The 23,008-nt window shown below is 56.8% G+C and overlaps 1 protein-coding gene across 5 annotated transcripts in view; it reads left to right on the top strand.

The window, feature by feature from the left end:
* The window catches only part of ATP6V1C2 (ATPase H+ transporting V1 subunit C2), a 54,712-nt gene that overhangs the window by 31,419 nt on the left and 285 nt on the right, over nucleotides 1-23,008 (top strand). For 3 of the 5 annotated variants that reach the window (XM_030844589.3, XM_070046833.1, XM_070046832.1), the window contains 9 exons: nucleotides 4,918-5,012; nucleotides 9,244-9,335; nucleotides 10,683-10,781; nucleotides 11,386-11,454; nucleotides 13,363-13,455; nucleotides 13,572-13,665; nucleotides 16,040-16,177; nucleotides 17,003-17,100; nucleotides 22,619-22,751. In XM_030844589.3, the coding sequence (XP_030700449.1) occupies nucleotides 4,918-5,012; nucleotides 9,244-9,335; nucleotides 10,683-10,781; nucleotides 11,386-11,454; nucleotides 13,363-13,455; nucleotides 13,572-13,665; nucleotides 16,040-16,177; nucleotides 17,003-17,100; nucleotides 22,619-22,751 (911 nt within the window). The remainder of the gene's footprint in view (nucleotides 1-4,917; nucleotides 5,013-9,243; nucleotides 9,336-10,682; nucleotides 10,782-11,385; nucleotides 11,455-13,362; nucleotides 13,456-13,571; nucleotides 13,666-16,039; nucleotides 16,178-17,002; nucleotides 17,101-22,618; nucleotides 22,752-23,008) is intronic. The other 2 variants (XM_070046831.1, XM_030844591.3) reach the window with 2 other exon arrangements.

Here is a 23,008-nt window from a genome sequence, read left to right as displayed (position 1 = left end):
CGTATGTGTTGCATTATCTCTAGGCCGCCTGGGAGTTGGGTGCCCACAACTTCCAGCTGGTCCCGTACCCCAGCCCTGTGCAAACAAAGGTCAAGGACGCTAGGGCAGAGCTCATGGCCGGCTGCTGAACATTGCTCATGCACGTGTAGTAAAGGCTCTGAAAAGTACTGCAGTCAAGAGACCTTTGAGACAGCTTGTCTCAGGCTTTCCTGATATTATCCGGATGGGGAAGTATTTTTCTTCTGCAGAGCACCCAGGGAACTAGTGATTGAGAGAATTCACTGGAGAAACACAGTGTTGCCCCCAGCAGGTGGGATTTTAATCTGATGTCCCTGAGGGTACACCCAAGTCTTCTGGGCTGTGTTTGCTGGAGGGCCAGCAGTAATGGCCTTGGGACAGTCAGGCTTGGTCCTTTGTGACCTTGGCAGGTCACCTCCCTGGGTCTTGGTTTTCTCACCTGTCAATGGACTTAATCCCTTTACGGCTCTCTGCTCTGCCCGGGCACCCTTTGTTTTTGTTGGTTCTCTGCCTCTCGCTGTGCTTGGAGCGTGGAATGATTGCAGCAGAGGCTGAGCGCGCAGAGTCAGAACCATCTGAAGGCCCGTCTGGCTGCCCGGGCAGCAGACCGCCGCCTGTGTGGTCACAGGTCCTTCTTTCTGCCGCTGCCGGGAAGGCCTTGTTTTGGTTCTTAGATGACATCATTGTTGCTCAAGGGCAGCCGCCTGTGTACAGCGTGTTTTGATTCAAAGTGAGCCTGCCCGGGCCGTGGTCTGACCTCACAGGCCCTTGATCCAAGGCCCATACTGCTCCCTCGAGACCAGGCTTCCGGACTTCAGCTGGGGAGAGGGGAGGGGACGGGAGCCTGTCATTTCCGGGGCAGGCGGAGCGGAGGCTGCAGTCCTGGCAGCACAGGAGGGCCCAGGGCTGCCGCTTTCTAAGGCTGAGGGCGTCCTCAGGCAGAGGGGACAAGGCCCTTGGATGCGTGAGCTGGGGCTGCGGGGAGGGGGCAGTGTCTGGAGCCGGGGCTGCGGGGAGGGGGCAGTGTCTGGAGCCGGGGCTGCGGGGAGGGGGCGGTGTCTGGAGCCGGGGCTGCGGGGAGGGGGCGGTGTCTGGAGCTGGGGCTGGTGCTTTCTTTCCACCTGGAAGAGGAGGTGGAAGAACTCACAGTCACGAACCAGAGGTTTCTGGAGGCTTCTGTCAGGAGACCTTCACCGTCTCCTCGTCTCACTTATCGGACACGCGTGCCTGGCCGTCGAGTACCAGGCAGTGTGCTGGGTGCCGGGCATCCAGCGATGACTGTCCTCCAGGAGCTCGCGGCCTGGGGACCAGACCCACAGTGCCTGACGTGCTGTGATGGAAACCAAGTACTTAGGAGCCTCCACGAGGATGGGGGCTGAGTCCTAAAGGAGTCACAGGCATTCTAGTAGAAAAGAGGGACGCGTTCTCTTGGGTTTGAGCGCCGTAAAAGCCTGGAGTTTGTGAAAATGCATGGACACGAGACCTTGTCTGAAATGTACCTCTTCTAAGCAACCTGGATAGTGTTAGTACAACAATCAGGGTTAATAGGCAGATTCTCATACGAAGCGCTTGCTCCCTGCTGGGCACTGTCACAGGCTCTGGGGACACAGAGATGATCACCTGCCCTCAAGGAGGCTGAAAGAGCAAGGGAAGCAAGGGTGATCGTGCAGCGTCGTTAGTGTGATGAGGCAGGCATCCCGGCCTCAGGCCAGCAGGGGGAGGGAGGGCCGGGCAGGCTTGCAGGAGTTGGTCTCCAGTCTGATGTTTAGGACAAGAGCAGCAGTGAGAGAGAGAGTGAGGAGTCGGGGGTGGCTTAGCTTGGGTGGTGGTGTGCCCAGGGGTCTGGGGTGGGCAGAGGCAGGAGTCTCTAGAGCACATACCTGCCTGGCACCTGCCTAGGGCGGGCTGTTCCCTGGCCTGTGTGGTGGGCGATGGCTCCCACCGGGCAGCATGTGACCGCATGGGAGGTGTGTGACCGTCGTGCTTGCCCAGGGCCTGGCCCACAGTAGGGTCCAGTAGCAGGATCGGGTGACTGCTGGCACACGAGGAGTCCTTTGCGACCGTCAGTTCTGCCTCTGACTGCGCCCCTGCCATCATGCAGACCTCAATGCAGCTCCTCCGAGGCCTGGATCCTTCCTACACAGTCATTTCCCTGCCCTAGTGTAGCAATCTCCAAATCCATGTTAATAACCAAATTAATACCAAAATCTGCATTAGCTCGGGCTGCCGTATCAAAATACTGCAGACCAGAGGCTTAATCCACAGATGTTTATGTCTCACAGCTCTGGAGGCTGGAAATTCAAGATCAAGGTGATGGAGGATGTGGTTCCTGGTGAGAACCTGCTCCCTTCCCTGTATGTTCACACGGCCCTTGCTTGGTGGGAGCACGGGGGGCGTGGGGGCTCTTTGGTTTCTCCTCATAAGGGCACTAGTCCACTTGGGTCAGGGCCCCACCCTTGGTGCCTCAGAGGCCCTCTTGTCAATCCCAACACCGTTGGAATCTGAAGGACCCTCTAAATCAGGAGACCAGAGGTATCGGAGTGTGGTTCTTGCAGAGGTGCCGACAACGGCAGCTTCCCTGTCCCCCCAGAGTGTGGCCGCTCCTGCCTGAGGCCGGGGCGGGGAAGGGGCGTGGTCCTCCCTGGCCTCCGTGTTCCTTGTCTCCTTTTCTGGTGGACGTTACACGACTTACTCTGTGCCAGAGTTTCCTCATCTCTGAAATGGAGATAATAATAACATTGAACAGGGTTGAAGGGTAAATGAACTGAAGTAACTCATGCGTCCCGGCCACAGTAAAGCACCAGCCAGCGTCAGCTACTGGAATGGTCACCACCAGCGTCGTCATCCTGCTGACCTCCCTCCCACAGCCTGCTTCCCTCCTCCAAGCCCCACTTCATTTCCATCTGCCGTGAGGGAACTTAACTGACCCGAATATCCCACTTAACTCGTCCCAAGCGGAGCCCGTCTCCGCTCGCCTCTGCTCCATCCCAGGCTGCCGCCTCCCCGCTGCCTGGCCGAGTGAGCATCCCCTCCTTTCACCTAGTCACCCAACTTGGAAACCCAGGTGTACCCCGAGCCTCCTTCGTGCCCCAGGGGTAATTGTCCCTGCGTGCCGTTGTTGGCCCCCTGCCTCTACTCCCCGGGCATGGGCCCCTCTTAGCTTTCCCTTCTGTCTCCCTCACAGCCCCAGAGAAGGCTCCTCAGAGCACCAATGTCCTCCCCCCCCACTCCCGGCTATGTCCTGACCTCTTGGTGACCTTTCCGCAGTGCTGTTGAGGTTGGAGTGACGCGTGTCCCACTCCTGGCATGTGCGAGGGGCTCAGGAGGTGGCCCTGGTGTGTGTATCGCCACGGGAGAAGGTGCAGACGTGACTTTCCTGACCCTGCCTGGCCTTCTTGTTCCCCCTCCGTCCAGACGCCCCGCTCCATCAGCGTGACCCAGGGAGTCCTCATGCCCCGCATGTGACGCTCCAGTCCACCCTGCCTGATGCCCGGAGTCCTCCTTCACTGGCCACGTGGCAAACTCTGTCCCATTCCGTCCCTGCGTGAATACGGGGTCCCCACGAAGCCCTTGGAGTGCCCCCCAGGACAGGAGGCAGGTGTGGGCTCTCCCCCTCCTTCCTCAGCCCCTGCCAGCCGTGTGTACACTGCTCACTGTGGTGTCATGTTTGACTCGTGTCCCGAGCAAACAGGGAGCCCCTCGAAGGCGAGGGGGCTACGGTCTGCCGTCCCCAGCACAGTAGTGAGCTGGCCTTCAGTCGCGGTGACTGAATGTTGAGGGAGCGGTGACCAGTCCCTTTTCACCTGCGTGAAGGGCCGGCGTCCACATAACCTGGGGTGAGAACCCAGGTTAGCAAGGCCCATCTTGCTGGGGTTCATGGAATTCTGGGGGCCCCCGTAGCGCATCCTACACTGAAGGGGTAATGGACCGGGGTGTAGCCTGCAGCTGGCCCCCGGGTCGCATCCTTTCAATGTGCCTAGAGCTCACCTGAGGAGAGAGGGCCCTCGGGAGGTGTGCAGACACCCCTTCGCGCACCCACTTCTCAGGTCAGGAGGCTGAGGTGCAAAGAGGTTTGGTTACTAACACGCCCCAGGGCCCCAAGGCGCCGCTGCCTGACTTCCCAGCCCCTTCCTCCACCCGCGGCCGGTTAGAGACAGTCACAAACACCCTGAGCACACAGGTTTGGGCTTGCTTTCGGAGAAAGTAAGAGAGAAAAGAAAATTTGAAAAAACACTGATGTGTTCCACTCACTATGCACTTTTATATAAAGAACATACCCTGACAAATGCACGTCTGTACCAGGTGGTAAAAACCACCTTCACTAACTCCAGTATTTCGCTAATGTTGAAAATGCCTGTGTTGAAATAGACGCGTGTGAGGACCTGGCCCATGTCTAGCGCTGGGACGTGGGAGAGGCAGGGAGATGGTCATCTGCTGGGCAGGTGGCACCCATGGTGGCTGTGGGGTCTTGGGGGTTGGCTTGGGGCTCTCTGGGGTACCTCGAACTGACAACTCAGCTGGGAGTGTGGTCGAACCAACTGGAAAAGGCAGGGGATTCATCTGGTGCCGCAGAACATCTCCGACTCCGTGGCCACCCCCTGGGAGGGCAGGGCTTCCCACGCGCGGGGCTCTGGGGCAGCGTCTGAGTTGGAGCTTGGGCGCAGGAGCGCACCTCTACAGCATCCTGAGGGTGGGGCTACCCGTGGTCCTGGCTGATGCTTGGCCTGGCCCTCTGCTCCCGTGGGGAGCGTCTGCTCTCCCAGAGGGGGAGGGCGCCCTGGGTCTGTCCTTCCGTTTCTCTCATCGCTTCCTCGGTTTCAGTGGGGATGCTTGGCCTGCCTGCGTCTCAGGAGAGACAGGGAGTCCACTATCCGGTGCAATGTGTTTATGTTCTTCCAGCGGACTTAACGTCCTTTGTGACCCACTTCGAATGGGACATGGCCAAGTACCCTGCGAAGCAGCCGCTGGTGAGCATAGCAGACACTCTGGCAAAGGTAAGAGAAGGGCCTTCTCTTGGGGGACGTCACACTGCTGTGACCGGCGTCACCGACCATCTGGGGTGAAGCTGCACGGCGTTTGCACCCTAGCGAAGCGAGGAGGGACTTTCCGGAGGCGGGAGGCTGGGTGGGTCCTCGCCCTGCCCAGTGGCCCTGGGTGGGGTCCCTTCCCGTCTGGCTCCCGCCAGCCCTGACTGGGCCCTGAGCTGTGGCCTTCCGTGCGCTGGGCGAGGTCAGACACCTTTGGGTTTCAGGGCAGCCCTGGAAACGGCTTGGTGACCACCTGTCCTCCCTACACCTCTTCCAGATCTGCCACCGGGCAGGGTGGCTTCGTCTTACAGGACACTGCCCTCGACGGGTGCTCTGAGCCCCTGGTGTTCTGACCCCAGACCCCGGTGCCTGTTCACTGCGCTCCCCTTTGAAAGGTGCTGTTGGAGAAGTCAGTCCCACCCTGACTCTCCCGACCCCGACGGCCATTGTTCACTTAACAAAAACGATCTGCTTCCGTGGAGAGTTTGGCTTAAGAGCCCTAACTCCCGGGAGGCATCTCCCGGGGTCCCACCCCTAGTGACAGTGGGGAGGCCGGTGGGTGCTGCCCTCATGATTTCACTGTCTCGGTGAGCGGGGGGCCTCCAGCTTCTGCTGCGTTAATAAGAGCACCAAGGCGGAGCCCTCTGGGGACATCGCGGGTGTCTTGCAGCGTGTTGATTCCCGTTGGTCTCCCTGAGGGTGGGCGCTGATGAAGCTTCTGAGGTTTAGCCTGATGGTTTATGGCCACTGTCCCTCCCCTCCCTCTAAGATGCACAGAGCCCCTAATATGTCACGTCTCCTGTGGCTGGGTGGCTGGGGAGCATCTCAGCCAGACCGGGAACAAAGCCTTCCTGTTGTCTCAGCGCGACAGAAGCGCCCAGGTGGGTCTGGGCGGCTCAGGTGAAGGCGATGGGCTGCTGGGACCCACCCCCTTGCAGTCCTGTGCATCTCCTGCTGGCAGGCTGGCGCCTGGCCTGTGTCTCTGGGAGCACAGGTGGGATCAGAAGGCTCTGGAATCTGGGTGCAGCTCATCGGGCCCCCTTTACATCAGAGGTCCCAGCCCCTCCTGGGGCGATTGGGCAATGATTCTGGAAGGCCCTTCGAGGAGGGGCTCCCAGAGCACCTGTGCCAGGTGTGGCATCCAGGAGGGTGTTGTGCACCTCCACCCCCAAGCTGGAAGCACACAGTAGTCTGTGGGACTGGCCGCTCCCCGCCCTGCTCTGGTGAGGCCAGACCGAGCTAGGCAGCATGGCCAGGGCTGTGCCAAACGTCCACTGGGGACAGCGCTCGCCGGCATGGCTGTCCTGGGGACGCAGGCAGTGAGGAGGGTTCCCAGAGTGCATTGGGGCATCAGCTGAGCGGGGGAGCAGAGCAGTTGTAGAGGACAGGACCTGGCTTCTCTCTAGTCCGGGGGACCCAAAGAGTGACTTTGGCAGGAAAGCAGGGTGGAGAGGAGGGCACTGGTTTGGAAAGCGCTCCCTGTGTGCCTGGAGCCATGCTGGGCTTTTAATTCCCACGTCACCCCTATGGGGTAGGTGTCGCCTTCCTCTGCTTTCAGACGGGGAAGCTGGCTGAGAGGTGGCGTGGCATCCCCCAGGACCTGCAGGTGTCGAAGTGTTGCCCTGGGATGGGGATGCAGGTCTCGGTTGGGCCGTATGCCTGGCATCACTTCCCAAGGAAGCCCTGGGCTGGCTCCACTGCCAGGAATCAGCTTTCTGAGGCCGGCCAGACAGAGGCTCCGGGCACCGTCTCCCTCACCCCGTCCTGCCCCAGGAGCACTCGAGCGCTGCCCTCAGCACTGGCTCAGGCCTCTTCCCCGCATCGCGAGATCTAAATCTGTTAACTGGAGACGTCCTAGTCAGAGGAACTCCCTTCTCTGAAAGCGCCCAGTGTCTTCTAGGTGTCCGAACGGGTCTCCCCACCTGGGAGGCGCCCTGTGCTGACACTCTCAGGGCTGGGCCCCCGACCCTCCCAGCAGCTGGGAACTGAGCCCACCTGCCTCCCCTAATGAAGGGGAGCGAGGATGGGGACCCAGCCCCTGGCTGTGTCCGTCTCCACGGGCTGGGTCACGGTGTAGTTCCAAAAAGGCTCCCAAATCTCACCGGCATAACATAGCAAACAGTTTCTATGCCTACCGCACACATGTCCACGGTGCTCGACGGGGACCTGCTCCCTCCAAACCACTCGGGCAGCGGCCGCTGGCGTCTCCACCACCTGAAGCATCTCTGGGTGCTGTGCAGGGAGGTTCAGGGGGTCTCAAGGCTCTGCCTGGCGCACCTGCCCCTCGGTGGTGGGAAGTGCACGCCAGCCACATGCCAGAAGGGGCAGGACTGTGGGAGCGCTTGGCTCTGGACATGTTCTTGAAGCACCGCCTTGTGCCAGCCGCTCTGCCCAGAATCGCAGAGATCACCCAGACCCAGCCTGCCCTTGAGGGGCTCAGTCTGTTGAAGAAAGGGCTCACCTTTCTGGATGACCTGCTCTGAGGACTGTAACAGCTCATGGTAATTCCATGGCACTGAGCTCAGAGAGGTTCAGGAGCTGACACCACGTCACACAGCCAGAGGTGGAACTGACATTCAAATTCGGGCCTGATGGGTGCCCAAGTCTTAGTTCCTCTCGTTGTTTTGCGGGTTTCTAAACACTGCAGTTTTTCTAAAACTCTAGTTTTTCCTTGGCTTGTGGTAAAATCATAAGAATAAAGACGACACAGGATTTTTTGTTTGATTTTTTTTCCTTTAAAAAAAGACAAATGTGTAAATCTTATTTTAAAAATCAAGATCTGTGGCTCGTAGCCACGTCAATTTCCTGGTTATGCTATTGTACTCTTGTTATGTGAGATGTTAGCAGTGGGTGAGACGGGTACATGGGACCTCTTTCCTGTGAATCGATAATCATTGCAATTTCCTGTGAATCGATAATCATTTCAAAGTAAAAAGGTTCTAAAAATTGTAAAAAAAATTATAAATCTTATTTTAAAAATCAAACAATCAAAATCGAAAGATGAAAGCCCCCCCCCCACATCACCCACACGTCCCCTCCCCTCCAACTGCCACTCCCTTTAATCTCCCTAAAGGTAACCAGTGTTTACAAGTTTAAAGCGGATCCTCTCATCTATATTAGAAGTCTATACATTTCAACTCAAAATGGCACATCCTATAGATTGCCTCCTTTTTCTGTGTCGTGATTCCCGAGACATTCCCGTAAGCAGTGGTGTGCTGCTCTGTTGTGTGTGTTGGTGCGATGTAATGTCCCCTCGCAACCGAGGGCGGGCCACCAGGGAAGCGTCCCTGAATGTGTTTCCTCCGGGTGGGACCAGCCCTCAGGCACCGTGTCGCTGGCACAGTATTCCGTGGTGTGGGTGCCGTGCCTTGTCGGGCCCGTTCTGTGTTCGTGGACCCTGCTGTTAAAGCAGGAGCCAGAAAATCCCCACAGTTCCCACGTGCAAGAGGGGTTCGCCGCTGTCGCTGAGCCGCGGGCTTCAGCGACCTCGAGATACTGATTTGCGGTGATCGTCGTAACAGCTGCTGAGTTTTCAGCACTTCCGTTGAACTGGGCCTGGTGAGCATTTTTCTTTCACTGCTGTGGAAGAGTTATCACCCCGGCTGAGCAGGTGGGGCACCTGAGGCCAGGCATCTGGAGAGCTGAGCCTCATTTCCCTGCCCACCGCAGGAGGGGATCCTGGACATGCTCCCGAAACTTCCAGAACAGGGGGATATCCCTAACGTCAGGCTGGTGATCTGCCTCCAAACTGAAAAGAGCCTTCCTACCTACACAGAACAGGAAGGGGCTGCCGTGGGGCACAGCTGAGCCTGGAGACCTGGGTGCTGGTCGGGGCTGGGCTACAGCGGGTCCCCCGAGAAGCCGGGATGGGGGTCAGCCCGAGCTGACCTCTAGCAGAGCCTGAGAGCACATGGAGTTGGGGCCCTGGGGGCCCTGAGAGCACGAGATGGGCTTGAAATCGGGACAAGACTCAGCTTCCTGAGTGATCCTAGAAAAGCCATTAATCCCTTCCCTGCCTCCCGGGGTGAGCTCACTGTAGGGTCAAATGCTGGAAGGTCTGGGAGAGCAGAGGGGAGAAAAACGCAAGCCATCCCGGCAAACGGGCGGGGTACAGCGTTTTCCTTAAGTGCGCCAGGAGCAATTTGCGGCAATTGTGAAAAGTTCGGCCAACTCTTTAAACTCTTGCTTTTCCAAATAGCAACTGGCACAGATTGAGACGGACCTGAAGTCCCGCACGGCCGCCTACAACGCTCTGAAGACAAATCTGGAGAACCTGGAGAAGAAATCCACGTGAGTCTTCGGGGTCCCACGCTCCTTGCAGCCTCAGGGCCCGGCCAGGGCAGCGTCCAAGCCGGGATCCTGCACGGGCCTTTCAGATCACTGGGTGAGCTGGGTATCTGTGTCTGAGAGAGACAGCCAGCCAGCCAGATAGACAGACAGACACGGAGACACTCCTGCCTCTTCAGGAGTTACGTGCTGGGCAGGGAGGGCCAACAGTAAGTGGTTGATTGAACATACACGGAGTGAAGGAGGGGAGGGTGAAGAGGGTCCGACAGTCTCCATCTCCCTCTGATGTTCCTCTTTTTCTTCTTCGGATCAATGTTTATTAAGTACCCACCATACTCAGGCCTTATGCTAGGCCCTAAAGATACAAAGCAGAATAAAATATCATTTCTGCACTTGGAGAGCTCACAGTTATTCACTCAACAAATATTTATGGAAAGTCTGCTTTGCGCAAGGGGTGCAGGTGTAAGATAAGGTCTTACAGATAAGACGGGACAGATAAGTTCTGATAGCGTAAGGAGTCCGGGACAGACGGGCACTGCAGGGTGCCTTTGGAGAGGGACCCTAAGGGCCTTATCCGTGATGGCTGGTGGGCATGGGGAAGAGGGCGTGTGGATTCCAGGCGGGGCAGTCTGGAGAGCCCTGTGGGACAGCTTTTTACCTAAAGCTTCTGCCTTGACTAAGGGCTCGAGAACTCTTTCCTCGGGAAGCAGCGTGCGCTTGGGTATTTAACCTCGTGGCCTACGTGCTGATGCTACAGACCGTCCCAGTAGTTGTGTTCTGGCCCATTGGCTGATACAATAGCCTTGGTCCCTGTGCTAAAAATACCATGACCTTGATGAGACAGGTTCCGCTGGACACACGTACAAAGCTATTTCAGGTGAATGTCCCCTGGCTGCTGGACCTGTAAGGTGTGTAAAGTGAAACGGAGCCCTCTTCTGGGCCTGTCTCTGCCCGGAGTGGCCCAGGTGGTGGCGTGAGCCGACCGCTGTGTTCCATTGGGGTAACATAAGCTGCCTGGCGCCAGCGATCCCCTCCCAACAGCCGGTGGCTTGCGCCGGGGCAGCACAGCTGACCGAGGTGTTGGATTCAGCTCGGGTGACTGGTGATAGGACCTGGGGTCTCGCCAGGCACAGCAGTTCTGGGCGCCCAGACACACAGCCGGGGGACACTTAGCCCAGGGCCCCCACCCCTCCCCAGGAAGCGTCCTGACCCTTCCTGTCCCCTACTGCCCCTGCTGTCCCAACACCTGCGTGTCGTGGGAGGGCTGGGGGTCTGGGCATCCCACAGGCCCAGGGATGCCTCTGTGTGCTTTTCTGCTGATCACAACCCCTTTGTCCCGCGTGGATTCAGGGGAAACCTCTTCACTCGGACACTGAGCGATATTGTGAGCAAAGAAGACTTTGTGTTGGATTCTGAGTATCTGATCACACTTCTGGTCATTGTTCCCAAGTAAGTGGACCAGGAAGGGGAGTGGTTTGGGGTCTCCATCTGGGTTGGTGATCACAGAAGGACACTCGTCCTGCCCAACAGAGATGAAGCGGGAGTCCCCCATGGTTAGATCCTGGAGCCCTAAATGGCAGCTGTGGGGTGGTCAGGGGAGCAGGTGACAGTGCTTGTGGCGGTAATAGTGACAGAAGCGGTCATTTCTCGGGCATCTGCTGTGTGCCCACGCAGGAGCTCGTTTCCCTCACAACACGCCTGGGGTCAAGCGGGGGCTGTTACTGTTCCCTTGTCCTGCGGCCGGAGAGGTCAGCTGGTTTGCCCACACTCACACAGGGCCAGGATCAGAGCCCCCAGCAGGAATCTCCTGAGTCCTTCTCACGGCCGCTCCATGGTGCCTGGGGCCTCATGGGGAGGCTAAGCCCCAGATGGGGCTGGGGACAGGGGTCCCAAAGCCCACGGCAGTGCCTCAGGGGATGTTTGGGGCTCTGTCTGGCCCCTAGCCTTGCTCCTCTCAGGCCCTCAGGGAAAGGGGCATGCAGCTTCCTGGACTCTTAGGACACTCCACAGTCTTTTCTGCAAAAAATCACTGAACGATTCTGTACTCTCACAGACCAAGCTATGTACAATGGCAAAAAACCTACGAATCCCTCTCGGACATGGTGGTCCCACGGTCGACGAAGTAAGTGAGACCTCAGCTTGGCCCCAGGGCCTGGGGTGTGGCGGGGGCATGTGTGGGTGCTCTGGGGCACCTAGCCACCAAACATGCCCCAAGAGCACAAGTGCCTTCAGCCCTCCACACTTGTGCCTTCACAGCCACACACTCAGCCACGTGCCAGACTCCCTCCATCTTTCAGCATCCCACTTCCTTGCCCCCTCCTCCGGGAAGCCCTCCCTGACTACCTTCCGGCCCTCGGGGCATGCAGGGCCTGCACTGTGCTCTGCTCTGCATTCTCTGCTTGGCCTGGATTCTTCCCCACCTGAGGGTCAATCAAGAGCCTGGCTGTGATGGCCACAGAGCCCGAGCAGGGGAGAAAAAGAGTCTCGACGTGTGGCCTGCTGGGGTCAGAGCAGGAGCGGCCAGTGAGGGCTGGAAAAGTGACAGCAGAGGGGATAGAGGAACATATTTGAACCATGAATACCACACAGCTGGGAAAATCAACAGTTTAGCGTTACGGGCATGAGCAGGGATAAATCTCACTCTGTGGTGTTAAGCGGAAAGCAAGTTGCAGAAGGGGACACACAGCACGAAGCCATTTATTTAAAATCTAAAAATGGACAAAACTAAACTGTATGTGACTTGGGTAATGCAGGTGCATGGAATTGTGGGTGTTTGAGGATGAGAAACGCCAAACTCAGCACGGCGGTGACCTAGGGGTGGGATTAGAATGAGGTTGGGGAGGGCATGTGGGGCTTCTGTTGTATGAAATTGTTTTATGTCTTAAGCTGGGCGGGGAATACGTGGGTGTGTATTCTCTGTGCCTTTTCCCATGCCTGAAATAGCTTGCACTTCAAATGGTTTCTCAACGAGTCTTGGGTAGCCCTGCCCACTCCCATCCCAGCCCAGAGGCCTCTGGCCTGGGGCGCCTGCTGGCTCTCCCAGGGTCACAAACTCACTGGAGAGAGCAGTCAGGAGCTAAACTGAAGGGTGCAGGGCCAGGACAGTCACAGCCTGAGGTCACCAGGGGAGGCTGGAGGAGGAGGGCGTACAGGCCGGCAGAGGAGCTGGCCCTCGACGCTGGCCTGCTTGGCAGGAGCGTTCACTGCTCTCCAATGCTGGCTCTCCATGGCCAAGTGCTGGGAACTCCTGCCAGGAGAGGCTGCTTCAGGAGGTGGCTTGACTTCTCAGACCAGAACCCCCAGGCCCTCCATTGTCGGGGGGGCACCTGAGAGTCTGCTGAGCTTACTCTGGAAAGGTTTCTGGAACCTGGGTCAGCCCCTATGGGTGTGGGCTCGGAGAAGCAGCAAAGGTGACCCGAGACCCTGCTTGGGCCCAAGGGCGCCCATGGTCAGGTCATCTGGCCAGCGGGACTCAGAGACGCTCAGACCACGGGCCCCAGTGACCCCCACATTGAGGACAGCGACCACAGTGGTCCTGCATCAAGGTGTGCCAGGGAGACCGTGTCTGATTAGAACATTGTGCCGTTGGACGTGAAATGCCCACGTGGGATGGTTTCCACCATCTGGAACCTTTTCCTCTGCTTCGTTGCAACCACAGCGCGTGAGAGCTGGCGCGCCCCGCTCGGCGCAGCAGGTGACTGAGACCTGCGTACAGCTTGCTCTCGGCCAGTTCATGACCTGGAGCACACCCCAGATCCGAGCAGGTCTCGGCGTTTGGGTCACCCCTGGAGCCCTAGCCTGGAGGGTGAGAGAAGGAGAGGAGACGCCGGGAAGGCGCCGGCAGCTGACACCGCGCAGCCAGGAGTTAGGCGCTAGGAAGGGACGCCCTCGCTTTCTCCACCCTCGCTGCCGCCAGGGCCACCAGGCTCCCCCTGCAGCGACCCACCCCGCCGGGGAGAGGACAGGCTCCTTCCGGCCCAGCTCCGGGGCCTGATGGTGAGTCCAGTGAACAAACGCTTCTCTCCCACAGGTTGATAGCTGAGGACAACGAGTGTGGCCTCTTCACCGTGACTCTGTTTCGAAAAGTGATTGACGATTTCAAAACCAAAGCCAAAGAGAATAAGTAAGGGCTGGCCTCGGTGGGTTTCTCCGGGTTTGGTTGGTCTCCACTGGAGGGGGGGGGGTCTCTGCTCTGACTGGAAGCTTCTTAGCGGAAGCCTCTCCTTTGCTTGTTTTAAGGTTCACTGTCCGTGAATTTTACTATGATGAAAAAGAAATTAAAAGGGAAAGGGAAGAGATGACCAGACTGCTGTCGGATAGGAAGCAACAATACGTGAGTCTATGATACAGGCCCCGAGGATTTTCTTGAAGGCGTTGGCTGGTGCCCGCGCACCCAAGGCCTGGAGCAGAAGGGCCCCGCCTAAGTCCCAACACCCACGCCAACATCCCTACTTGCCCGGTGCACACTCCTGGGGCTGCCGGACAGGGTCTGGGGGAGGGTGACAAGTATTGGTAACCTAGAGGTGACACATGAGCCGTGAGCCCTGCTGTAGGAGATCTCACGGAGCCCGGCACTGCCCTCCGGGAAGGAACTCTTAGCTCCATTCTGCAGAGGAGGAAGTGAGGCTCTGAGAGGTGAACGGGCACTGGCCCTGGGAGAGGACCCCACCTGGCCGCCTGGGGTCGAGCGAGGCTATCAGGGCTCCGGGCAGGAGCGCCTGTGCTGAGAGTACCAGGGCCGCCACCTTGGAGAGTGCAGGTAGCTGTCACCCGAAGCCCTGGTCCGTGTGACGTCCAGGCGTACTGTGACATCCCCATCACCGGCACCTGTATTTACTTCCCCAAGGCTTTTAGCAAAGAGTGGGTGCTTATCCGAGAGAATTCCAGCCACAGCCACTCAGAACCTTCTCATGTGTGAGGGCAGCTGAGCTCAAGAGAGAGAGAAACAGATTTTCATTTTTGAAACGTGAATGGGGTAGCCTTGAGAAAGTCGCTCTGTAGAATGGGCACCTTCGGGACTCAGCATCCTTCAGCTCAGAGCGGGGCTGAGCCGAGGGGCATGTGTTCAGGTCCCCTGCCCTACAGTCCCCCCCAGGGAGGGTTCTCAGAGCAACTTCCAGTTCAGCCTCTAGAGTAGAGAGGAAGGGAGGGGTGAGGAAAGTTGGTGTGTAAACACGAAGCTGTGAGTGTGTGTTTGGGTGAAGAGCCAGTGCCTCCCGTGGGGCTGTGCCTGTGCCCCGGGCCTCCTCCTGCCTCGGGCTGGGGGATTCTGTGCATCCCGCCTGACCTCTCTGGGTCCATGGCCTTTGCACAGGGACTGCAGACACCTGGTCCCATCAGGAGTGAGAACCAGCCACGGGGCCCCGGAAATGGGGTCCCCAGAGCCCCACTGGATGGACCCATCCCCCTCTGAGGAGGAAATGGGAGCTGATCGTATAAAACCCTTCTGTCCCCGAGGAGAAAGGCACGCGCGCGCACACGCACGCATACGTGTGTGGACACGTGTGTGCGCGCCGAGGGAACACACACTTCTTAGAGCCGTAGTCTGCCGGGCTTGGGCCAAGGCTCCCGGGCCCTTCCTGAGACTAAGGACTGAGCTGGAGCCCTAAGCCCCTGGCCTCGGACCCGACTCACCAGGCAGGAAAGATGCTCACCAGCAAGAGCTGAGATCCAAAGGGTTTCCTCCTCCACCTGAGCTCGCCCGGAACCCTAATATCCCAGGAGGTTCCAGCCTTCTCTTTAGCTGAGCCCTTTCCCCGCTTGCTTTAGTCCTGGCCCGAGCCCCCCGCGGTGTCTCTGGAGGGCGCTAGGCGGTGGCACCTTTCACAGGTGACCAGGGCGAGTCTTTGGCACCCACCTCCGCGCTGGCACAGACCCCTGGGTGATACACCCGAGCCCAGCGCCTGCGCCCCTGTCTCAGGTTGCTCACTGGCGTTTTTTCGTGTGGTGTAGACTTCCGCTCCCTGCTCCCCCACCCCGGGAGCCCTGCCTGGTCTCCGTGGAGGGGAAGCGGAGCTCCGAAGGACAAACTAACTTGGAAACTCGAAGTTGCCTGCGAGGCTCTTGCCGGGCGCCAGCGAGCAGGGGTCAGCGGGGGTCAGCCCGACCCCGGCTTCTTAAGAATCTCTCTCCCCCTTTAGGCTTTTTGGAGGTGCATAGGACCAGCATCCTGCGTCCGTCCTTTTGTTACCTAGGTCCTGGGTGTCAGTTCCCTTTGAGAGCACAGGATGGGATTTTCCCGCTCTTTGCACCTGTCTGCAGAGAAGGTTGATAAAGGGTCGAATGTGTGCTAACAGCACGCCTGACCAGTTTTCTGCATGTAACATGCTTAAGTGCATCCTGACGGCCAAGGAGGCTACTGTGAGCTGGACTTGGGAGAGACACCCTGACTCAGCCCAGACAGCCGGAAGGCGGAGCTGGTTGCACAGACGGTCCAGGGAGGGGCAGCTCCTGGCCGAGGCCAGGCCGGGGGAGGGGCTGTGGGCTCTGCCCCTGGAATATGGAAGCCGGGGACTTGAACACCCCCGCCCTGGAGGGGGAGTGCCAATGGCACCGGCACACCTCCAGTCCAACCAGCACGCAAGTGCCGAGGGTGGGCCGGCATGCCTGAGCCCACCTTCAGGTGCTTTTCAGGCCGTGAGAATGATTTCTGTTTGTTTGTGATGCATGTTTGCTGAAAGATTAATAAATCATTTCTGTGCCTTTAGCAAACTTCCTGTGTTGCTCTTAAAAAGGGATCATCCACCTTCCCGGACCACCAGGTTAAGGTAACCCCGCTAGGGAACCCTGATAGGCCCGCTGCGGGGCAGAACGACAGAGAGAGAGAGAGTGAGGGCGAGGGTGAGGTAAGCATCTCCCCGGGAGCCCTGGGGTTCCCCGGCTCGCATGTCCTTGCCCGCGCAGGCATCTTTGGAGAAAGCAAATCCTTGCGTTTCCTGTTATCTACTATGGCTTTTGAGGTCTTAAATTCAGGGATTCCAGAATCATGCCTTCCTCCTAATCTGCAGGGTCTCTTGAGAGCTGCCCCTCCCGCTCCCCCTCCCCCTCCCCCAGCAATGATTGGTGCTTGCTGGCCAGGGTGCCTTTGTCCTGGCTGGCGGTGGCTGGAGCTGGTGATGGGGCAGGTCCCGGCTGGGGGATGGTGGTCGGGCAGCTCAGCTCTCTTCCCCTGGGTGCCCGCCCCTGACCCACCCCTGACCTTTGTGGGCATCCGAGGAGGACCAGCCATGCCAGCATTAGCGACAGTGGCTGTGGCCACGTGCAGTGGGGCTGTGAGGAACCCCCTGGAAGTGGCGGCTGGTGGATGGTGCCGGGACTTGGAGTGGAGCCTTCGAGAAGGGGGGCTCCTCGGCGGCGCAGTGTCAGCCAGAAGCCTGCTGGCTGCCTTCTGAACGCCCCGAGGTCAGGGGCTGTCCGCCCCCCGCAGCCCGGTGGGTGATGGCCCCATGCGTGTGCTGGCTGGCAGGCCCACTGAGCTGCCCCAGCGCCAGGTGCCCTGGAGAACGTGGGCCTGGGCCTCACCCTGGCCTCGTCGGACCGCCTCGCTGCTCCTGCTGGCCCCTGGGCGTTTCTTCTCAGCTCGGGGCTTGCTCTGTCGAAACCCACGTCCTTTGTTGGCCGGGCGTTGGGTGGACTGGCCGGGAGGGGTCACCGCACTCCTGTCCCTGCAGGGCCCGCTGCTGCGATGGCTCAAGGTGAACTTCAGCGAAGCCTTTATTGCCTGGATCCACATCAAGGCCCTGAGAGTGTTTGTGGAGTCTGTGCTCAGGTGCGTGGACGAGACGCCCGCCCTGGCTGTCCTGCGGTGGGCGGGCGGGCGTAGCCAGCTCCGGGGCCACCTGGGCTCTGCCACCCCTCTTCTGGCCCCTCCAGCCTCCTCTGGGACGCGCCCTGGCTTTCCTACCCTCTTCCTCTGCAACTCCTGGCTCTTGGCAACAGGCTTAGGGTTTCCTCCGTCAAATAACCCTTCCCTCAGTCCTGAGGGCCCCTGCTGTCCGGTGCTCTGGCCCTTTCCTGCCGGTCATGGGGTTAGTGTCCTGCTGCGCCCACCCCCTCTGTGCAGCCCACCAGGGGCCAGGGGCTCCTGGAAGAAACACCAGCACCGACCGCCTCCATCCTTGAGCTTTGAGGCCTAACCCTCAAGGCCGCACAAAAAGTAAAACCCAAACCAAACCGAACCAACAACAGCTAAACTTACTTTACCTTTTTTTTTTTTAAACAAATGCAAACTAGGTTCACTGTTTTGTAGAAACTATAGGTAATCCCAAAGAGTGAAAGCAGCAAGAGGAAACACTGCTAACATGCTGGTGTACCAGCATCCTTCAGAGTTTTGGGGTTTGTTTCTTTAAATTTGCAGACATGCATAACTTCTTTTAACTTTTTATTTTATATTGGACTATAGCCGATTAACAGTGTTGTGATGATAGTTTCAGGTGCACAGCACAGGGACTCAGCCATACATATGCGTGTATCCATTCTCCCCCAAACTCCCCTCCCAGCCAGGCTGCCACATAGCATCGAGCAGAGTTCCCTGTGCTCTACAGTAGGTCCCTGTTGGTTATCCCTTTAAGATATAGCAGTGTGGACATGTCAATCCCAAACTCCCTAACTGTCCGTTCCTCCCACCCTTCACCCCTGGTAACCACAAATTCATCCTCTAAGTCTGTGAGTCTGTTTCTGTTTTGTAAATAGGTTCATTTGTATCATTTCTTTTTAGATTCCGCAGATACGCATTATTTTTACAAAATTTTTACAAAACTGGGATCAAACAGGAAATATCTGTTGAAGCCTGCTTTCTCCTGTGTTTGAACATATCCCGTGTCCTGAACTATGGGGGGGTCTCGGCAGCACTGCTCACGGCCGCTGCCCCCTTCTCCCAAAGCTTGGCCTGCTCTGGCCTGCAGGCTCCAGGGCCCCTCGGCCCCTCTGGGGTGGTGTTGCTGGGCCCCTTCCGCCAGGCTGACTGCCCTGCTCTCTCTTTCCTGCCCAGGCTTCCTAGGTCTCTGCTGCCGTGCACTTCCCGACCGGCTTCACTGGATTCCTGACTCATCTTCCCTCCCCGTCCCTTCCTCCTGATCTCCGTTTCTACCGGTGGCCTCAGGTCCTTCCTCAACCTTCAGGGCTCGCTTGGACACCTCCGCTGCCTCATCCTCACGTCCCCCCGCACCTCCCTGCACCTCATGCACCCCTGACAGCGCTCCATCCTGCCTTCGCTTTCTCTCCCGCCCAGCTGTTACTTGGGCCCCTGCGTTCAGTGCATCCTCCACGTGGCTGCCACTGTGGTTCTGTCCAAATACAGACCGGCTCTGATGGTGGTTCCTCATCCTCTGAACCATCTCAGACCCCTGTAATGGCAAGGATCGTGGCGCTGGGCTGAAGGGACACTCGAGATGACCTGGAGTGTTCCAGCCATCGACAGTATAGACGGGCCCCAGTCTGTCCCTGCTCACCTTGAAAATCAGGGCTTCTTAGGCCCAGTGTGGCAAAGCCTGCCCATCCTTACAGGATGCCCGTTTTGCTCAAGTGAGAGGTCGAGAGGGAGGTCCCTAATATCTTGTTTAAGCTCAGTAAAACTGAGTATATGCAAGAATAATTCCTTCCAAAACTATCAATGTATGACATTTTCCAAACTGTACTTTTTATTTCTCCTGAATAGTTGTAATACATGAACACTAAAAAAAAATTCCAGTTCAGAAATACGTACTGTGGAAAGTGAGTTCCTCGCAGCCCCACTGCCCATAGATCATCCCAGGCGATGGTTTCAAGAATCTTCTCATCCCCCAAATGTCATCACTTATACTTAACGTTCTGCAACTTGCTTTTTTCATCTGCTTTGCATTATAGTCTTATCAGTATGCATAGAGATACTCGCTCCTCCTTAATGGCTTTTTCATATTCCATCGTATGGAGAGAGCGTAAGCTAAGAAAATAGATGTTAAACCAACAAGTTGATTAGAGCAGATGGGTAAAGTTCGCCTGTTTCTTGACCCTCGGACCCCGCATAGGTCTTCTCCCCCGGTTCGCACTTGTTGCTGTGTCTTTCCTCAGAGCTGGTTCTGCCCTTTTTCCCTACCCTGAGAGCTGGAGGGGAGGGCTGGGGTGACTTGGCCTCACTGCCTGTCACCCAGCGCAGAGTCAGACAAAGAGGAGGTGCCCCACGTTTGTGGCCTGAATCAAATCAAAGAGAAGCGGACCAGTCCTCAGCTGAGGAAGTGCTGGTTCATTCTCAGGGTGAAGTGAATCGGGCTTAAATCACCCAAGGTGAGAATGGAAACGGGCCCTGGGTGAGTGGTGGGGCCATGGCGAGACTGGAGAAGCCGGTAGCTGGGTCATTAGTCTGGATCTTGGGAGAAGCTCTAGTGGGGAATGGATATTAGGGAGCACCAGTGATGATTGATGTGTGTGGATGGGTTCACCCACAGAGAGTCGCTTAGGGGAATGTACCAGCATTTAAGGAGTGGAAGCAAAGAAGCCTGTGTGATGTCAGAGGCCGGAGGAGGGAGAGATGGGTGAGTCAGGGATCAGAAGGGTAAGGCTTTAGCTGCCTCTGGGATGGGGCTGCTGGGAGGCCATTGGTGTGGGCAGCTCGAGTGTAGTGGCTGAACGCTTGGGTGACGTAGGACACTGGGTGCTCTCGGATGTGGGGTGAGAGCGGGAGGGAGTTGAGGGAATTTTTATTTTAAACAGGGCACGATGGTGCCATGTTTGTTTGTTTTATTTCTGGACATGTAGAATTTTTTTATTTTTTAACATCTTTATTGGAGTATAATTGCTTTACAATGGTGTGTTAGTTTCTGCTGTATAACAAACTGAATCAGTTATACATATACATATGTCCCATATCTCTTCCCACTTGCATCTCCCTCCCTCCCACCCTCCCTACCCCACCCCTCTAGGTGGTCACAAAGCACCGAGCTGATCTCCCTGTGCTATGCGGCTGCATCCCACTAGCTATCTGTTTTACATTTGGTAGTGTATATATGTCCATGCTACTCTCTCACTTCGTCCCAGCCTACCCTTCCACCACCCGGTGTCCTCAGATCCATTCTCTACATCTGTGTCTTTATTCCTGTCCTGCCCCGAGGTTCTTCATAACCACTTTTTTTTTTTTTTTTAGATTCCATATATATGTGTTAGCATACGGTATTAGTTTTTCTCTTTCTGACTTACTTCACTCTGTAGGACAGACTCTAGGTCCATCCACCTCACTACAAATAACTCAAATTTCGTTTCTATGGCTGAGTAATACCCCATTGTATATATGTGCCACATCTTCCTTATCCGTTCATCTGTCGATGGACACTTGTTGCCTCCATGTCCTGGCTGTTGTAAATAGAGCTGCAGTCGTGCCATGTTAAAGGGGAGGGTGGCGGCTGCAGTATTCTCAGCACGGAGGGTGCAGGTGGAGGGCTCACCGCCAGGGGGCCCGGAGTAGAAGGAGGCTCCTCTACTGAGGCATCCAGGAGGGGGCAGCAGGGGGGCGGCCTGGAGGAGGCAGGAGCGGAGAGCTGACCTGCCGATCCTGGAAAGCAGGTTCTGAGCAGGTGTTCACTAAACTGACCTGGAGGGAGGGCTGGCAGGAACAGGTCTGGAAGGATCTGGAAGAATGTGCAAACCCTGAAACCAAGAGGGGAGTGGGCTGAGAAAGGGGTGCAGGGCGTGGAGGCTGGATGAGGGGCGAGGAGCATTCGTTCAGCCAGTGCTGATGGGGTGCCTGTTATCCGCCGTGCACTGGGGAGCCGTGAGTGAACAAGACGGATGCGGACTGCTGCCTGCAAGGAGCTCACAGGCTGGTCAGGGGAGGAGAGCTCAAAAGACGGGGTCCTTGTTCAGGAGGGTAATCTTCCAGAGCAGCCTGCTGATGAATCGGTGGGATGACCGGATTGGAGGGTGGTAGAGGCAGGTTCTGTGTCCCGGCAGCAGAGTGATGGTCTAGCAGCTGCACCTGGGAACTGGAGTGCCATCTCCTGGCATACATGTTGCCTGGGCTGTGAGACTGGTGACCGTCGCCCTTTGAGAAGGCTGCAGACTTCCCTGTAGTAAGCGGGTAGAGCTGCGCTGGTGAGGTCGAGGGTGTGGGGTGGGTATCCAGGGCACTGGGAGCTCGGGGAGGAAGTTCAGGAGGGAAGGCAGGGCGAGGGTTACTGCACGTCCGGGTAATAGGGGCTCTCCAGAAGCACTACAACCCGGTCCTCAGCGTCATCTGGGTGACCGGAGCTTTGGTGACAAGGAACAAAGGAATGAGGGCGGTCCGCTGGGCCACCCTCTCACCCACGATCTAGCGCAGGTGTCCCCGCCATCCCTGCCAGCGTCTGCCGGCCTCCGTGGCCCTCACCTCTCGGGTTTGGCGGGGCCCCGCTCAGCCAGTGTTCTAAGGCAACGGGACTAGGTGCGTCTTATGCTTGGTTACAGTGAAGCAATTAACAAATGGCCCTTTCACGTATTTACTTCACCTTTCTGCAGATCCACCAGGAGACCTCAGGACTTGAGTGGACACTTTGCACCGTTAGCAGCCAGAAATGAGGACGGGAGAGCCAGGGGCTAGTTTATGGGCATTGACTGAGAAATTAAAACTAAGTAATACTAACAGGTCAGGCAGTAAAAGGGCATCTTAAGGCCAGCTTTCACATGCTGGGCTCCGGCATGAAGCAGCACAGGTGATAAGTATCGAACATCCAAGCCTTTGCTCACTGGTAGTATAGACATGTATTTTAAAAACATTGAGAATCACAAAATGCATGTTTCCTGTTTATGTAGTACTCAGTGTAAATATTTTAAGTGTTTTGAGATACCACCACACGAAGAGCTGCCAGCAGGTGGTTTCAGAGGTACTCATGCACACAAAGTCCATTTAAAGTCCTTTCTGTCCACCCAAAACTCAGCAAAAGGAATTCACAATCTCGATAAACCAGATTTGCGTGTGTGTGCGTGTGCTTTTTTCAGTGGAGAAAAGTATGTCAGCTAAGCTGGGTTTTAGACGAAGGCTTTGGAGTCAGAATATTTAGTCAAACGGCCTCCATTCAGCTTGACCCCTCACCACCTGATGATTACACACACCCCAGAGACCCCGTGGCTCTATAGTCAAAAAACTGTCACCATCAGAAGTGGGTGAGCATATTCTAGAGATCTTTCCACACACAAGGATCTAGCAAGTAGTCTCACTTCTGACTGCAGACATTGCACTCGAGTTTTCTTTTCCTGAGCTATGCTGCCTCGTTTTTCATTCTTACTACAGTGTCAGGTTCATTTTACCCGTATCTGCAGTAACTCCTCTGCACTTTGAACAGGTATGGATTGCCAGTGAACTTCCAGGCGGTTCTCCTCCAGCCGCATAAGAAGTCATCCACCAAACGTTTAAGAGAGGTTCTGAACTCCGTCTTCAGACATCTGGATGAAGTTGGAGCCGCAAGTATATTGGATGTAGGTATATTTTTATCCAGAAAGAGCTGCCTTTCTACAGTAAGGTCAGCCTCTCCACATGGGAGGTACTTTCCAAAAGTGGTACCTGCCAGACTGTTAGGAAAATCTACACTTCACAAATGTGAAAGTTTAACAAGAGGCTGTGTGTGTGTTTGGGGTAGGGGGCGGACAGTGGGGCAGAAAATACAGTCAATGCCTAGAGAGCTTTCCTCAAACAGAAAAGTAAAACAAGAAACGAATTCATGCACTGAGCATGT

The sequence above is a fragment of the Globicephala melas genome, chromosome 12 (genome assembly GCF_963455315.2).
Source record: "Globicephala melas chromosome 12, mGloMel1.2, whole genome shotgun sequence".
In the NCBI taxonomy this organism is placed as follows: Eukaryota; Metazoa; Chordata; class Mammalia; order Artiodactyla; family Delphinidae; genus Globicephala; species Globicephala melas.
The sequence above is the reverse complement of the archived record's forward strand: the minus strand, read 5'-3'. Positions and strand labels throughout refer to the sequence as shown.